The sequence below is a fragment of the Vanacampus margaritifer genome, chromosome 2, assembly GCF_051991255.1.
Source record: "Vanacampus margaritifer isolate UIUO_Vmar chromosome 2, RoL_Vmar_1.0, whole genome shotgun sequence".
Classification (NCBI taxonomy): domain Eukaryota; kingdom Metazoa; phylum Chordata; class Actinopteri; order Syngnathiformes; family Syngnathidae; genus Vanacampus; species Vanacampus margaritifer.
In genome coordinates this window covers 41,365,171-41,383,956 of record NC_135433.1, presented here as the reverse complement: position 1 = coordinate 41,383,956, position 18,786 = coordinate 41,365,171, and the positions used below count along the sequence as shown (strand labels likewise).

The following is an 18,786-nucleotide window of genomic DNA, read 5'->3' as shown; positions in this document are numbered from 1 at the left end:
TTAAAAAAAGGAGAGCAATGATGATGTCAAATCGAATGAACAATACTGAGCTCTCCTGTAGGAAAAATAAAAAATAAAAAATAGAAACAAATATATATCTTGTATGTTGCAGAAGCCCCAGATGGACATAAATCAATGGGATTTAAACATCAGGTATAAAGTATAATTTATTATCTACTTTGTCTGTAATATGTTTAATGTATTACTTACAGTATTAAAGAGTTTAAAATACATGGTAAAATAATATAGAAAATAACTACATTTTAAATTTGTAAAATCATCTTTCAATATTGTATTATAATTATCAATGAAGTATAAGTATGCATTTTATTTAAGTTACCATATGTTGAAAAAAATACATATATTTTTTAATTATATATTACAAGCAGCATAATGAGATAGCAGTGAACACACGTGTACATGTAAATTGTGTTTATTAATACTTCTTCTTTTTTTTTCAAATAATGGTGTACAGTTGTACACCGTGGTTGCAATTTAAATAAGTCTCCAAGGTTGAGATCTCACTCGATGATCGATTCGTTATCTCTGCGCCTGCGCAGAAAGCCCTCAGCTCAGACATTTCTAATCAAGCGTCGACTCGCACAAGACTAGCTGCGGTCCTCCCGTCAGTTTGTTGACTCAACCGGGACCCAACGTCAACCCTCGGGATGTTTTTGTCCTCTCTTGCTCGATTTGCGGTGTCGCAGACGGTACGAATAAGTATCAATTTGCCCTTTTACGTGCATTTGTAGCTATTTTAGTATTGTTTGTTATGAAATTTAGCATGACTCCTCACAAGGGCAAAGCGGTGGAGGCCGCTTACCTAAGAGCTAACGTTAGCGTGCTAGCTTGTTTTAAAAGGACTAGTTTTGAATAATCTGAACCTTCACTGTTATAACACAATTTTAGAAAGAAACAAGGACTTAGCTGTTCATTCTCTGCTTCCCAGGTGAGGGGTCTTCATCGATCTGCTGCTCGCACAGGAGCTGGTGGCATCTTCGTGGTGAGTTCAAGTCCTCTACAGTAGCTGGATGTAGTATTCAAAACACTCGCAATTAATCGTTTGTAAATAACTTCTCTGATGAATCCCTTGGATGCACTCCGTTGACTAAGTTCCACGTTTTTCCCAAATTTCCAATAAAGGTCATGCAAACTCAGCTTGTTTCTGTAATCAAGCCTTTGCCATCGTAAAACCGTAAATAACGGTGCAGATTATGTTTTAATCAACATAGCAACATTCTTAACTGTACTACAAGTTTTAAAACTATTTAAATTAAATAGTTAATTAGTGACAGAAATGACAAGGGTGGTTCCTCAGAATTTATCATCAAACTTGATGTCATGCCTCATCCACAATAGATTACGTAGGCCATTGGTTCTCAAACTTTCTTTTTTTTTCACCATATAGCACCTAAAAAAATACTTAATTATCCAAGTCCCACTATCATGACCAACATTAAAATAAAAATGTATAGTAAGGCCCTATGTGTTCATCAAAAATAGTAACAAAAGTTTCAATAATTTAAAATAGCTTATCGTTGGCCACGGACACATTACGCGCAGTCATGATAGAAAATTGTCTACCCAATTACATTTTGATCGGCGAAACTGACATATGGGGCTATTTTTTTTCTAATTTACCAGGGGGTACAACTGAGTGCGAAATGTCGGCTTCAAAACCAAAATGGGCAACTTCTTGCCTAATTTCTGTCATGGGTCCTTGAGACGTATTTTTGTACATCCTGTCGAAATAGTCATGTCCACCCACTGGTGTCGGGGATCTTTTTTTTTTCTTCTTCTAATTTTTGAATGCACACAACTGTCTGCAAAATTCCTGCTTCAAATCAAAATGCTTTTCTGCTGAATTTCTGGCATGAGTCCTTGATAGGCATGCCCACCCAATTTAATGCCAGTGAAACTGATGGCGGGCTTATTTTAATCCTCCAACTTCACAGAGGGCGCTATTGACTGACTTTTGGTCATACTCCCACAGGCAAACGTAAAGAAAAAAGGCAGACACATTTGTGGCATGAATCCTTTCCATGTCCACTGATGGCGTCTCTTGATATTCTGTTGGTGGAGTGAATGATTGTTATCGCTGAGCAAACCCCCAAAAGGTTGCAAGTTTCCACTAGTGGCTCCTGGGAGCTCGTAGGCCTGCGATATGGAAACGGTGGAGCGGCACAATGGAAACATGCCATGGTTTCACTGTCCCTTGACAGGAACGCCTGTACAACATGTTTGTTGAACAGTTTGTCAGTTCAACTTGTCTGGAAAAAATATATACTATAAATGTAAAAAAAAATTTTCTGTTACCTAGTCTTTCCACAATTCTTACATATTAATACTTAATACATTTTATTTGGGAGATGGGCAGAGCTATTTTTCTCATGGATTTTAAACACCATTTACACACATGCATTAATTTTAACAGAAATATACTATGAAAAGGTTCCCAGACTGTAATGACAAGTTTGCTTTATATTATTTATTTGGTTGTTACTAAAGGGACGATCAAAACTCTACGCTACGAGTCTTTAACTTGCTTTCTTTATCGCGGTTTCACAATGCTCGGCAGAGAGCCGGCCGCCATTCTACGTCGCTACGCACTAAATGCGTTGCAACGTAAGTAACAATGGCAGCGTACATCCAAATAAATTTTCTACAAAATTTATTAAACTGGAAATGACTTGAAAAATGAATCTCATAGTTATGTTAATAACAACCAAATAAATAATATAAAGAAAACTTGTCATGACAGCCGGGATTCCTTTTAAGTACAGTGATACCTCAGCTCACGAACTTAATTGGTTCCCAGGAAGTGTGTGTGAGGCGAAAAGTTTGTCTTCCAAACATTTATTTCCCATAGAAAACCATTAAAATGAGAATAATCCGTTCCCAGGTCCCCATAAAACATAATTTTCAACTAAATAAGCCTTAAAACTACACAAAATATACCTTATTTTATGTATAATACATGTGCTATTGTATTGTAATTAAAGAAATACACTGTACTGTATAATAAAGTCGTTTTATTTGCCTTTGTGATGGTACAGTAGTTGATGGCTTGATGGAATGGAGTGCGAGGAGGGAGGGAGGGAGTTACTGTTTGGAAGGAGAGTCACCTTCCATAAGTACTGTAGGTAACTCAACCTCCGGTGTGGCTTCTCTTCTTTGCTTCTTAGGAGACTCTTTATCCTTTGTGCTGACTAAAAACCTCTTAATTGACACCTGTTGCTTTCTGAGTTGTAAGGTCTTACGAAACTGAGGCATCACATTATCATTCATCATGTTGATGATTTTCATAGCCACAGTCTTTTCTGAATGGTACTGTTCGATAAAAGCCTGCACATCACTCCACTTAGTCAACATGGTCTTGATGCTCTCACTTGATGCTGCAGCCATCTCCTCCTCCTCCTCGACTTAGCGTACTGGTACTGGGACGCTAAGTCACACAAACGCACACCTCGTTCGTGTTTTTCGATTATCTCCTTCTTCTGCTCGACCGTAATTTTCTTTAATGTCTTCTTAGGCTTACCACTAGCCTGTGGTGGGGTCTTTTTCGGTCCCATGATAGCAAAAGTACACTCCAAAATGTCTACCGAACACAAACCACGTCCGCACTCAAAGAAAGGGGGTGACGAACTGGGACGCCGTGAGCGTGCGTCAGCTTCTCGTGATTTCTCGTGTCGCGTGATTTGGTTCGTCCGCCGAAAACTAGTTTGTCAGCTGAGACTATATGCTCGCGAATTTAATGTTCGTGAGGCGAAAAGTTCGTGAGCTGAAGCGTTCGTCAGCCGAGGTATCACTGTACTATTAGTTGACAGTATAACTCTGAAAACTACATCAAGTTCCTTGCTGTCACCTTCACAGGGCTAATAGTTTTACTTTAGATTGTTTTATTACACCTGTATGACAGTTTTGGCTGTTGGGGTATTCCTTAAAACATTGTCTGTGCAATTAATAAAGCTGTTATGGAAACAAGGAATTATTTTACATTATTTCCTGTTGGCAATAGTTATGCAGAAAACCAGCGTCATGAACCTGATTGTGTTTCATTCTGGAGGTTGTGGTGTCCTTTTCCACATGTTAACGGATGCACCGTGACGTCTTCTCTCCTCTGTTGTCTTTGCAGCACAGAGACACGCCAGACAACAATGCTGACACGCCGTTCGAGTTCACAGAGGAGAACAAAAAGGTAACCACTTCCAAAATGTATAATGAATTCCTGTTACCTAGTAGTCATGCGTTGCAGATTTAACCAAAACAACTACAGAAATATCAAGTTTGTATTGACTTTAAAAGAGAAGTACTGTTCATTTTTTCCACAATTACAAAAAAAAATGTTAAAACAGTTCTCAGGTGTCTTTATAAAGTCTCTGACATTCCTCCGTCAAAATTCGCAAAGGATTAAAAAATTACAGCAAAATTAAGGTCCAGCGCAAATGCAGAGTAATGATTTAGTTATAATAATGACTAAGGGGCATATTCCCCCATGATGTGCTTACCATTACCTGCTTCTATGCTCCGCTGGTGACGGGTGCATCACTCTTGCTGGTGGCTTGAAGTTTGTCTGAAAGTGCAGCTCAGAACAACTACAGTCACTTTAATGGTGGCAATTGTGAGTTATATGTTGAAATTAGTGTTACATGGGATACCGGTACCAGTAACGTACCTCGATGTTTTGGCGCCAAAAACAGCTCGATATCTTATATTTATCTTATATTATTATCTTATATTTTTTTTTGTATTGGTATTAAAAAAAACAAAAACACATACAAGCATGGCCGCCTTTCTACCGATATGTGCAAAACGCCTTAAGTAAGCGTCACGCCTCTTTCAGCTTGTGTGCGAGAGGGCGCAGGAAGATGGCTTCACGCACTGAACACTGAAGCACTCACTGGCCGTCCGCTCCTTGTTGAGAAACATGACGCGCTAATTAAGTGACATATGTAACCTTTTGTGATTTCATGGCCGACAGCCACGACAAGCCAACCGGCATGACAAAGCCTGTCTGTAAGCCTTTTTTGAAAGTTACTGTGGTGTAAGGTGTTGTGCCAAAGTACTTAATTTTTTTTAAGAGTGCATGCATTGAGTGGAAGCCACGCGACAGCAATGAAGAACATGCGTGTGGTTTTCGATTTTTGGTTTTAGAAACGTTTTGTGACAAGAGCAAATGTTTTTCGCCGCGAAGCAGAAGAAAAAGCAACAATCACTCCTGCAGTGGACTCAAGGTGCGTTCAATGAACAGGCACAAAGTAGGAAATTATAATTATGCATAGAAAAAGCTCAGACGACTGACAAAGCGACAGGTTGTGACACATTTTTGACACTTGACACAATATAGGTCGAGTGTGAATTATTTTGTTCACAGTTTGTAGTACGCATTCAACTAGTTGGTAGCGGAATGAAGAAGAGCAGAGACGCCACATGCACGCACACACAAGCAACTAATACATTGAGTCATTGGAGTGCCACTGTATTGCCAATATAAAAAACGGATGACATCAAATACAAGAATATGGCATGCAATGTGAAAACACAGTATATACATAAATGTATACCTGTATGTACATAAATTAACATGCATATATCCTACATTTTGAATGAATGAAAAATGAAAATAATTCTTCTTTTGTTAGTTTTAATTTTGCTGCTTTTGCTGGTGTTTTAGATTTTTGCCGAGGTACCGTTTCAGTACCGGTATCAAAGTATTTTATGCAGGTATAGTATCAAAGTCAAAATGTTGGTATCGTGACAACACTAGTTGAAGCATTTTGTTTATTTCGGTGGTGAAATTGAGAGAAGTGCCGTACGCTCGGGTGTGTGGTGGAAAGCGGTAAAACGGCCGTTTCACTCGCTTTTCAACTTATACATCTCCAAATGATATATTCAGTCACGAGCACAGTACTCTGAATAAATTACTTTTATTGTATTTATTATTAAATACAGCATGCAAATATACATGCTCCTTCACTGTAGCCCGTTAGATGAGCCACGCGCGTGACCGATGACGATCAGTATACAACTTACGGATGCTTGCTGAAGTCTACTTCACGTTTGAAGTGTGAAATATATATATACCAAATGGATCGCTGTGGAATTTACCCGTCTCAGAAAACTCCACAATCCGGGACTTGAAGGCAAGGGTATCAATGCAGCAGCGATTTACAACCACCTTGCCGTGGCACAATGTGGCATGAGAGCTCATCAGGTCTGCCAATAAAATGCTCATCCACTAGATGGCAGAAAGTCCAATGAACCTGTGTATGCACTTGCTGCCATTCATAGAAGTTATATAACGGAATAGTAAATGGGTTAGGGTTATGCTAGCAGTTACTGTAATTATTAACAACAGCTGAATTTGTTGGTGTCTTTCTTGCTTGATTTGCGTTGTTATCATCGGACATGTTTTGTTCATAGAGAATCGAAGCAATCATTTCAATGTACCCGGTTGGCCACAAGCAGGCAGCTACCATCCCCGTGTTGGATTTGGCCCAGAGACAACACGGATGGCTCCCAGTCAGCGTCATGAACAAGGCGAGTTTTGCCGACGGTCATGAGAAAGTGGTAAAAAATAAATGATTAAAAACAGAAACCCGTTTAAACAGCATTGTTGTCCCTCAGGTGGCTGAGGTGCTGGAGATCCCTCCCATGAGGGTGTACGAGGTGGCCACCTTCTATACCATGTTCCTGCGCCAGCCTGTGGGCAAGCACTTCATCCAGATCTGCACCACCACGCCGTGTATGCTGTGCAACTCGGACAGCATCCTGGAGACCATCAAGAACAAGCTGGGTGAGGGAAGATGCGCCTTTTGCCATGAAGAGCACGTAAACGAGGGGAAATGTTTGTGTCTATTTTAGGATAAAACATGCATACATTAATCATTTAAAACATAAATATACCCCAATGTATGATACCAAAATGCTTGATTACTTGGGGATGATTTAGAAAAAAACGTACCCGTAGTGCGAGTACGCTGACGTCCAACTTGCTGTTAGACAACCTGTAAAAATATCAACTACTACTTTCCTATTAGCCATGATTCTAAATGTTATGTTACCCCGTTGTATTGCATTTCAACTGCTGTAGCACCATTTAGAGCATGTATTTTTTATTTTTGTTGTGGAACATATATATTGCGTAAACATGTCCTTGCATGTTGAAAAAGACAGCCACAGCCGCTGATACTTTTCAGATGTTTATTTATTGCAGGGAGAACAGTAAAACTCAAAACACTGAGTACACTTACACGGGAGCTGCTGTCGGCCACAGCTCACACCCAGACACATACACGCGGCCTCGCCAAAGTTTGAGGCAAGCTAATGAAACATTTTTTTGTGATTTATATATTCTACAAAAACATATGTAAGAAGATCATACTTGAATCACCGGGAAGAAGGTTTACTCTCGCATGCATTGTCCTTAATTAACTAAATGTGTGTTGTGAACACAGGCATCAAGGTCGGCGAGACGACGGCGGACAAGATGTTCACGCTAATCGAAGTGGAATGCCTCGGCGCCTGTGTCAACGCGCCCATGGTGCAGATCAATGACAACTATTACGTGAGTGCCACATCTATTTAGAAATGGTCCATTTATTAGCATTACCTCATATAGCAGCCCCAGTTCTAATACAGCAGTGCCTTGATTTACAAGTTAAATATGTTCCGTGGCAACACTTCCACCTGAACACGTGTATCGCAAATTGAAATGAATGAAAATGCTATTCATCTGTTTCAGCACTCAAAAACAAAACAAAAAAACACTTTAGAAAAAGTTTTTTTGTTTTATTCAAAGAATTTACAAGATTAATGTCAAGCGTTGAACACTTTGTGCATGATAATTCAATGGGCATTGTGCTGAACCATCTGATGTGCGCACCTTGGCCACCAGGGGGCAGTATAATACACAGACATACTATACATAGATTTGATGATGAAATGTAGCAACTCCAGGCAAAGAATTGGCTGTGCAACTGCTTCCATATCAAAAAAACTTAGTCAGGTCACTCATAAATTGAGGTAACCTTGTTATGTACCAGGTCAAATTAATCCGCTTGAGTTTAAACTTCTATCCATCCATTTTGTATTGCACTTGTCCTCACAAACACAAGCAAGGTAAAAATAATAATTTCCGAGCACCTACCTAACCATAGTATCTTAAATATTTTGACTTGGGAGCAACACAATGGCATGAAAGTTAGGCAAACGTGTTCAATAACATAATTTCTTGCTTTGCATAAAAGAAAAGAAAAAGTCATTGGGGAAGAACGGAGACAGTTAATTTTGAATATCCCACCATGCCGCCTCATCACCTCACTCTCCGATTGGCTGCACATAACTGCCAACATGCACCTTTTGGATATTGGAGCATCCATATATTGCCAGGACGGGAGATTTGGGGCAAAAATCTGGCTAATTATCCTGCCATGTGAACCGGGCTTTATTTCACTAAAATTGAACACTTGAGTGGTACGTGTTTAATCTCCCAATGTACATCACAGGTCTATTAATAAATAAATGCCATGCATCCAATAGTTACAGGTCAATTCATGGTTAATTAATTTGACCTTACTGGAACAGTCCACCCTGGAATAAAAGCCTTCATCCATTCACAGCTTTCGCTACAAATTAGTTAGTGGTCTGCTAACATAACTTCACCAGCCAGATTGATAATTGTGATTCACTCGAGGGAGTTCTTCCCATTATCAATCTGGTACTTCACTAGGCAGACCTGTTCGGGAAAGGCGGGGCTTGCTGTACAATACTTCGAGCTGATTGGACGATGCGGCATCTTTGCACATTTCGTTATGACCAATCAAGGGCAGGCAATGGATGAAAATCGCGTTTTAAGGATGGAGGGGAAGCATGAACATCTTTACCAGATAAAAATACATGAAACTCCTCTCGTTCAAATTCAACAAGGAAACGGTGAGTAATTATGCGAGAACATAATTAATTGCAGCATCCATTCGTCTGTTAGGTTTGTTTGTTTTGTTTGTTTACCCCCGCCAACGGCGCTTATTGGTTTCGTCCTGTCTAAACAACGCCTGATTGGTCCGATCGGAAAAAAGATTGGCTGCAAACGTATCAACGGGAGCGGTTTAAGATGTATTCTCTGGAGTTTGTGAACTCACAAATACCGCGATAATGTATCTTGCTGACAAGGTTACTGCTAACACGTGATTTATAGCAGTTGATCCTTGGTGAAGGTCTGCTCCACAACTGTGTTTTTTTTTTTTGTTTCCAAGGAGGACCTTACACCACAGGACATGGAGCATATTATTGACGAGCTACAAGCAGGCAGAGTCCCTCTACCAGGGCCCAGGTACAACCCTAAGTCTTTTTATTTGATCTATTTACACGGACTAACTGACCATTTATTTCTTGGATTTCTTTTTGTAGAAGTGGCCGTTTCTCCTGCGAGCCTGCCGGCGGACTGACTTCATTAACAGAACCTCCTAAAGGGCCCGGTTTTGGCGTAAGGCCGGACCTGTAGTCGCCTCTCTGTCGTCCAAAAGTTACCTGATAGTCTTGTTTGATAGGAACATATGTAAATAAATTAAATGACTGTACCTGTGCAGTTTTATTTCAGTATGCTGCATTGTGAAGCCATTTTAAAATCAGCAAAACAAAAATCAACAAATATAAAATAAGTATTGCACACTAGCATACTACAATATAAAGGGTTGGCTAAAAGTAGGTACAGTGTTCCCTCACTTTTCACGGGTCATATGTTCCATGATAGCCTACGATGACGCCAAGTAGAGGGTGACTTTTTTTTTACGCCTCTATTAAGCAATTACAAAGCCCCCCCCCCCCCCCCCCCCACGGTTTCCAGTTAACACTCTTTAAAACATGTTACACGTGACTTTTTTTTTTTACGCAAAATAAAGACTAAATACTGGCACAGTAAATCATTGTAAGTTTGATGAAGATGGAGACAAAGAAAAAGGTTCATTAACCCGCCAGGATTTTACCTTTGCCACTATGGGATACATTATTCTGGTTAAGTTAAGCCATTTTAAGATAAAAAGAAAAACATAACGCAGCATTTATTTAACATAATGCTTCATTCATGTGCGGCGGGAGAAAGAGTGCACTTCACTCATAATTTCTGAACGCAGCCTATCAGCAGCAGCTCATGCTTCAAATGTTTACTACCGCCTGACGCACTGGGCTCTGGTACTCCCTATTTTGGCGCACTGTGAATAACTAAACGGCAGACTTGATCAACGTTCTATGTTTTCCAGGGGTCTGAGTGAAGCAGTGTGCTTGGAGCGTATTTCTGAACACACGCACACAATGAGGAAATGGTGATTTTAGAGAACAATGATTTAATGCAAGCTAATATTCATGGTTGACTTGGAAGAAAAAAATAAAATAAATTAACCCGGAAAATAGTGAGGTGTAACTAGTATATATAACGTTATGGTCACAAATAGTGAATCCATCATTCATCCTCATGGTAGCTTTTTATTTTCACATCCTTCTATCCTTTATTCGTTGGTACCTACTTTTCTTCCGACCTTCCATCATGGCTTGTTATCTTGTCTTTGCTGCTCTCTTTCCCTCATAAACCTTTGTTACCATGCAACCTCACATCAATCATTTCGTCTTCCACCTCAAGACCTGCTTTTTCTTCCTTGCACAATACCCGTTTTTCCCATGTCTTCATTCCTTCTTTCAGACCTGCTTTTTATTTTGCATCCTTCGCTTAAAACTTCATTTCTGCATTCCTGTCCCATGTTTCTTTCTGAGTCACTGCCTTTGTTCTTGACTCAAGTTATTTGCCATTATTTATTGTAACCTGTAATAATTATAAAGTGTACCTATGTTTGCCTCTCTCAAGGAATGGAAACAACAGCTTCAAAGCCACCTACATTTAACAAATCCAAACAAGAATCAAAGCGAGCCATTGTGCAAAACCGCCTTTTGTCACGCGCCGCTGTCACTTACATCATTGGCCCGGGTGGCGCTCTCGTGTCTCGCCCGGGAGTGGAGCCCTTCCCCCCCGCACGCCTCTCTCGGCCATTTCCAAAGCCTGCTCTGCAACATGTCATGATCGGGGCGTACGCGCATGCGCAAACTGCCATAAATACGAAGTTCTGCGCATGCGGCTGATGCAAATGTCACTGCGCAACAGATTCCACTCAAAAAAATGGCCTTGACGGTCTTTGACGGAAGCAAGATGGCGTTAAGTAAAACATGCGAGGGAGAATTTAAAAGACAGGTAATAAAAAAAATATATATATATATATCAGAAGGTTCTCCATTGTAACACTGACGTCAATGCGCTTCCTTTCTCACCCCTCCCCCTACAAAAATTCACATTTGCGCCCTTTAAGCTAGCAGAACGCAACAGTACGGCGATTGTTCTTACCAGCCCAACGTTTTACGCCGAGTAAACGCGGTTAAAAAGCCTTTGCACGTACTGTGCCATACTGGACTATCAACACCACAGAGAACGGGGGCCCAGCCTACTCCGAGTCCGGCTGGTGAACCTTTTAAGCTCAGTGTAAAGCTGAAGCTGGGTCACATGGGCTCTTGCGGACCAATCAGAGGGCCCATGCCGGGTCACGTGTGTCCCACAGGCCAATCAGACGGCCCGCTGGCATGTTTATGCTGGTCTTTTCTCGGCTGGAGAGGAGGAGGACGAACAAACTGGCTGCGATGTTTTCAAAAGGCGGTGATGAACGTCACACTGCCGTAGGCTACGGTTAACGTCCGAGCTTTTTCCCCCTTTTTGGAAGCGGGGGCGGGTTGGGGTGGGGGGGTAAGAGCAAACGAATAACGGTTTCGCGTCGAGACTGCCACGGATGAGTCGACGGCGGCCAACGTAAAAGGTAAGGCGGTGCGCTGCTTGTTGTTTATCCCACGGACGGTGAGGCGGAATCGTGCTAGTTGCTGTTAGCCCCGTGTTGAGCGCTAAACTGACGTAACGTACGTGCGGGGAACGTCTTTTCATGTCGTCTTACGTAGGAGTGCCACGTATGGTCATTTTTATTCATTAGCACCTACCGTAATTAGCGAGCCGGATATCTGGTTAAGTATACTGACGTTTAAGGGTGAAATGTCCCCCGGCTGGGTTGAAGTCGTGGAGCTAGCACACTTAGCTTCCTAGCTAGGGACGAGAGGAGGGAGGGGTGGTGGGGCGATACACTGGTGAGGGTCTGCGGTGGTGGTGGGGCTTTTGTCTCGGTGAGCTGGGCTTGTTTTGCCTTCATGTTTAACACACACACAAAAACATATTCGACCTTTTAGCAACATGCTAGTTGTATTTCGAGTGTTATTACATCACACCATGCCAACTCAGTGGACATTTTAAGGCTCAGGAACACAACCCTGCACTTGTTTTTAGGGTGGGTGCCGACCTATTGACAAAATTGCCAATGAATATCGTTTTAAATAATTTATAAATACACAAATCGGACAACAGGAGTGTGGTCTTGAATAGCCAGGATCATCCCAGGCAGTCAGTCCAGCCTGGCCGTGACATGTTTGGGGAGGGGGGGGGTGTTGCCTCCTGATACAAAAGCCGCCTGCCTGTTTTACATGGCTGCCACTCACACAAAACGTCTGCCTGCACTCCTAACTGTCACTTTAGAGGCAATAAAATTGCACAAACCATCAAGGTTGAAAGTAGGGCTAGGCAGCATGGCAATCTGGATTTGTTCTGCTTTGCTTATTAAAAAAAGAAAGAAAGAAACTGCAAATGACAATCAAAACAAATTGTTTTGTGTTTTTTCCCTTCTGGGATTTGCTTTATTTCTCTAGATACCAAATAAGCTTTGACACCGTGTTTTCCCCCTGCATCAACATCCACAAATGGGTGTGAATTGCCTAGTACATGGCAATTCGATTCACAGGTCACGATTCGATACCGATTAATCCCGATACGAATCTATAAATTGATTATTGCGATTTGTTTAAAACTCAAATTTAGAAAATAATAATCAGTAAACTTGTGCATGTACACTGTAAGATTTGTATGAAAATGTATTTATTCATCTGAAAATTCAGGTTGCAATCTGTTTCATGTTTGAACAGCACTTAAATAAAATATTAAGGCTTAATGTTCCATTAATATAACATTCTTCTATGTTTAATGTGTAAATCCTAACCCTAATTAAGACGTTTTGTTGAATATTCCCATTAAAAAATTGTTTTTTTTAAATCGATTCGGCCGTATATTGAATCGATTCGAGAATTGCGCGCTATAATATCGCGATATATTGCCGAATCGATTTTTTCTAACACCCCATATATATATATATATATTAGCTATGTAATGAAAATAAGCTCTTCCTTTTGGCATTATGTCCCTTTTTGTCAAAGCATAAATGTATGTCAACCTAAATGTAACATATTCAACATTTCAACAAAGTAAAATGAACGGTCTTTTCTCATGCGCAGTTGGCATAGTAACCTCGGTAAAATATTTGTGGCTTAGAAGCACATATGCTGGGAAACATTTCCAATACATCAATATGTCGATAAATAATTGAGCCATGTGCTAAAAAATATCTCTTTTTTAAAACGAGTCACAAAATTAAGCGCCCAGCAGTCAGCACTATGTAGTCTGTTAAGTGCATAAACACTTAGCGCTTGAAATATATCTTTAAAAAAAGAAGAAGTCAAAATTATGCGTTTTAGTGCCTAAAAAGAGACTACATAGTGTTGGGCAATTATTTTTTTCCCTTTTTTTCCCTTTTTTCCCTTTTTTCCCCCCATAGTTCAGAGTAAGGGAAATTCTTAGATATTTATTGACATATTGATTGATGTGTTGGAATTGTTTCCCAAGCCACAAATATTTTACTGAAGTCACTGTGCCAACTTGGGACCAATGAAAGCATTTAAATGTGCTATCAGTTCCTATCAAACGCCATAATGCCACTAAAATCATCCCTACAACGTTCTAAATAATCAAAAGAATATAATAAACAAGTGCTTTTTTTTCCCCATATACCGAAAAAATTAATCTCATATAGACAGTGACCACTTGACAATTTGAATAATGTTTTTGTTTTGAACGGCCTATATTCATAGTTCATAAATTTGCTGCAAGCTATGATACCAAAACATTTGAACACAATTTCAAACTCTTCTCACTACAAGTGTAACAGATGACAGTATTTGATTCAGAATAAAAACTGCACTGGAAATGCAAGGATCTGGCATGTATTTTGTTGCTTGGCAGCCGCTTTATGAGGTTTTTGATTTTGACTTGTTAATATGTTAATGTTTTTTAAATGCACATATCCACCATTACTAATAATGAACCTTTCTCGGTGTCGTTCTGAGACATTTATGCCCTTGCTTTCTCTGCCTTTTAAACCCCAAGAGGCCCCTCACCTGCCCGTTAGACCGCTGCTAAGATCCCCCATGACGCTGCTGTTCACTGTCAAAGCGGCCGGTTGACACCTTTGAAGGAGCGGGGTGTTTAAAACATAAGCTAAAAAAATATGTACAGATTGATGGAAAAAAAACAATAATCAAATTGATGTTGGGTTCTTAAGCAAAATTGACTGGTGAATCGGGAGGGTTCACTGCAGCGTCGTTTTATGCGTCGTTACTCTCCCCAAATGTGTTGAATTTTTCTGATCAACAATAGCAAAATAACTCATCAAATTTGAAATTACAATGGGTGTAGGTAGCAGTGCGAACCACAAAAAAAAAGCATGGCATGTTGGTAGCTACTTTCGTTTTAAAGTCACGGCCCGGTTCACATTGGGTGCAGCAGGGGGAACAAAATGCAAAACAGAAACATGTTTTTTTTTTTCTGTGTAAACGGGAACAGATTTAATAACAGTTAAAAAAAAAAAGAGAGAGAGTGACAAAAATCTGCAAGCCATAAATTATCCAATGAAGGAAAGATTCTCAATTATATACAGTACAAAAAAAAAAAACATTGAGTGCTACAGTGAGGACGTTGGAGGGCAGAAGGGAGGGAAGGGAAAAATGACACTGTAATCTACGCACTTGTTAGCATTGTGGTTTGACATGGTTACGAACACTTTTTGTTCTTATTAAAGAGTCAATTGCTAGCTTGGCATTTGGCATTATTCATTCTACAACGGTACAACACGTCACACACACAGAGTCACTTGGGTGACCCAAACATTCCTCTCTGACAATACCGTACACTTGACAATAAGACCCGTTTGGACTCAAATCCGGAAATGCTGATTCTGCGCTCACTTTTAATGGCCATTTCGTTTTCGTTTCCCTCTTACGATTACACCGCATGCGTTTGCGTTGCAGACCCGCTCCGCTCCAGCGGCGGAGCCGTGCCGTTTCCATTCTATCAGCTTTTTCAAATGACACAGGCTGCGTATGTGGTGCGGATCGACTGCGGCTCAGCTCCGACGTGCCGGAGCCTGCCGGACGGATATACCTATTTTCTGTTTATGCCGGATGACACATCCGGCAAATGGTAAAGTAGCACAGAACACATTGAGTGGGACAGGAAAACTGACGCAGTTTCAGAATAAAAACTTCCGGTTACTTTTTTCAGAATAAAACACTTGCCAGATCCTGTTTCGCAATCAGTACGGGGAAAAAACAACAAGGAGAGTGAGCCGATAATTGTTTGCAAAATGAACTTGAATACAAATATACTTTCAATTCCTAACCTTTACAAATACATTGAAACATTGTGTAAAGAACCATGAAGCAGCATTTTATTGATATCTCTGCTTCAAATACAATGTGTAGCTCATTTTGAGCCAAAACAAAAAAGTCACGTTTTAAAAATGCAACACAGAAAAGAAAGCCCACACTGGCGACTGCCATGTCGCCATGATGCATCTTCTATGAACACAAGGTCGTGCGCATTATGACGTCACAAGCATGCAACACCACCATAGGAGAGGGGAAGGGTTGAGGAGTTGGGCACAACTTGAACCACAATAGATGGACCAACGTGGGATGTCTATTATTATCGGCGGATTTCTTTATTATCTGGTTTATCTGTATGACGTCAAATTGGTTGATAATTGCCGATAATTATCGGCAGCTTGCTTTATTATCTGTTTGACGTCAAATTGGCCGATAATTATCGGCCACCGATATTATCGTACATCCCTAAATAAAACACACTTGTTGTGGCTGACTTTCTTACATGAACTATCACACAAGAATGGAAATAAATAACAACAGCCATAACAAATAATTTTCCTGTGTACAAAATTCAGAGGCAGCCACCTCTACCTTATTTGCTCGCCACCTCCAGCCTGAGTGACTGATGATGAATGAATGCTTTAATATGATAATAGTCATATTCTTATTGGAACTATTATTCTTATTATTGAAAGATGGAATTATTATATGTTGCCTGTAAAAAATGAAAGCGAGTCTGTTGAATTCACAGAATAAATGAACGTCATGGCGCATGGCCAGGATTAGGGAAGTTTGACACCACTTTTTTCCCCGACCGATACGCAACTCTTGAGTAGTCACCGCTACTGATACCAAATACCGATACCACTAGTAAATAAAATTCCCCACCCATAAATGACAGATGTTTTTAAAGAAAGACCTTTATATATCCCAATATATTATTTTTCCTTAAACATGGTTAATGGCAAATTTGTATTAATATAATTTATAATTTCACACTCATTATACACATAACACCGTCACAACTAGCTAGAGGAAAAATTAACAAACAAACCTAAAAGACGAATGGATGCTGCAATTAATTATGTTCTCGCAGAATTACTCACCGTTTCCTTGTTAAATTTGAACAGTGAGAGGTGTTTCGTGCATTTTTATCTGGTAAAGATGTTCGTGCTCCCCAAGACGAGACGGACGAGGAGATTTTAATGCGTTGCCTTAATTGTTCAAAAAAAATGCACAAAGATGTCGCATCGTCCAATCAGCTCGAATTATTGTACAGAAAGTCCTGCCTTTCCCGACCGGGTCTGCCTAGTTACCAGATTTATAATGTGAAGGACTCCCTCGAGTGATTTACAATGATCAATCTGGCTGGCGAGGTTAGGGAAAAATACCATTCAAAAATAATAAACTAACTATTGTATGTCCAGCGTTAACGAAGTAATTGGTTCACATAGGCCGGAATACCGACGAACACGGGGGGGCATTTAATGTAACCCACACAACAGGAGCAAAACAGTGAGTTCGGTTCTACTTTATTCAACAAGTTCACAATGTACTCAGGTTATTTTTTGATCAGTTTCCATCCACAAATCCATCAAAGTCCTCATCTTCTGTATCCGAATTGAACAGCTGAGCAATTTCTCCATCAAACATGGCAGCCAGATTCCCCCTCGTCATTATCGGAGTCAGTCTCACTGCCGTGCGGCTGTTTAGCGATGTTGCCGGTGTTTTTTTTCCGGGGGTAACTACTTTGGCACAACACCGGCAATATTTTGCTATCCGTTCCTGCTCGGTCTTGCGGCCGGTGTACGGGGTCATCTCCGCGGCGTCTGCGCCCGCCGCAAGTCGCCAAAAAGGTGGGGTCCAAACGGGGTAGACGAAGTGAACTGCAGTAGACAGGAGGTCACTGAAGTCTGGTGTTTTATTTTATCTCTCTCTTTTATTAATTTTCTCATTTAATCTCCACCTTTGAGGCCGGCGCCGCTGCTGAATGAATACAACGGAAACGCAGGAATGTGCAATATCGATTCTGACACCTCCGTATCGACACGTATTGTAAACAGGCCCTCAACAATATATTCCTGCATACATTTTTTTGGAGCACATCTTTATCGTTTTACGGTTACATTAATCGATCTACGTTGTTCATACAGTGCAAGTGTAGCAAACTAATACTATCTTGCAGTGCATGCATGGCAGCTGACCAACCGTCTTAGGTCTACTTTAAGTTGTTAGCGGGCTTATTATTGTCGGCTGTTTGACATTAATGGTTTAATTCAGTAAACTGAAATAATTATTAGCCCAATTGCTACATTCGCACATTAATTGGCAGCCTAAAGGATCTGTGTTCATCCATGCGCGCTGGAATGTCAGATGAATAACTTGCTCAAGTCTTCGTCTTGTATGTGTGTACAGTATAACCTGGATGCCATACGAGGATAATATAGCCGCCAGACCGTAAGCCTCTTAAGTTGGAGAATAGCCCATTGACCAAGGGATAATTACGTAAGGGTCTACAGAAGGAAATTGATTTAATCGTAAAGGAGGGAAAAAATGCATGCATCCATTCATTTACATTTGCCATTACGTTATTACATTATTATCAGGTATTGTGTTATTCTTGTAGATCGTCACTACTTTGTTTGAATAGTGTCCGGTAATTGTCATGTTTTGATTTGCTACTACAAATTAAGATGGTTTGAATGGAAAATATGAAGACAACACATTTATGTTGTGAGATCACGTAAACGTTTTTCACATTTATGATAGCTTGTGGAAAGAAACCTAACAGGAGATTCATAGCTCACCTGGCAGTTCCTATCTGCACACATTCTTCTACATTCAGCTATTTTTCTTACTCATTTACACCATACTGGTAAGTTATAGGGGTGTTAAAAAAAATTGATTCTGCAATATATCGAGATATTTCAGCGCACGATTCTCGTATCGATTTAATATGCAGCCGGATCTATTTTTGTTTGAAATATTCAACAAAATGTCTTAATTAGAGTTAGGGTTCACACTTTAAGCATGGAAGAATGTTATATTAATGGAACATTAAGCCTAAAATTTGATTTGTTTGTTTGTTAAATACGGTGGACAACAATTTATAAACCTGAAGTACATTTTCATACAAATCTTACAGTGTACATGTACACATTT

General features: G+C 40.2%; 2 protein-coding genes across 5 annotated transcripts in view; both read left to right on the top strand.

Moving 5' to 3' along the window:
* The first annotated feature begins 547 nt into the window (after positions 1 to 547).
* On the top strand, positions 548 to 9,578 carry ndufv2 (NADH:ubiquinone oxidoreductase core subunit V2). The gene is made up of 8 exons (XM_077558944.1): positions 548 to 710; positions 950 to 1,003; positions 4,136 to 4,198; positions 6,424 to 6,540; positions 6,628 to 6,796; positions 7,458 to 7,567; positions 9,255 to 9,331; positions 9,409 to 9,578. Exons 1-8 carry the CDS (start codon positions 669 to 671, stop codon positions 9,500 to 9,502), a joined length of 726 nt encoding a protein of 241 aa, XP_077415070.1. The 5' UTR covers positions 548 to 668; the 3' UTR covers positions 9,503 to 9,578.
* A 2,049-nt stretch (positions 9,579 to 11,627) lies between these two features.
* The window catches only part of ankrd12 (ankyrin repeat domain 12), a 45,521-nt gene continuing 38,362 nt past the window's right edge, over positions 11,628 to 18,786 (top strand). For 2 of the 4 annotated variants that reach the window (XM_077558940.1, XM_077558938.1), the window contains exon 1: positions 11,628 to 11,849. The gene's annotated coding sequence lies outside the window, so the exon portion shown is untranslated. The remainder of the gene's footprint in view (positions 11,850 to 18,786) is intronic. The other 2 variants (XM_077558939.1, XM_077558942.1) reach the window with 2 other exon arrangements.

Bases quoted from the DNA above. Each gene is read 5' to 3' on its own strand.
- ndufv2 (XM_077558944.1), top strand. From the start codon at position 669: ATGTTTTTGTCCTCTCTTGCTCGATTTGCGGTGTCGCAGACG. The intron at 711-949 runs GTACGAATAAGT...TCTGCTTCCCAG, and splicing joins GATTTGCGGTGTCGCAGACG to GTGAGGGGTCTTCATCGATC. The intron at 9,332-9,408 runs GTACAACCCTAA...TTCTTTTTGTAG, and splicing joins GTCCCTCTACCAGGGCCCAG to AAGTGGCCGTTTCTCCTGCG.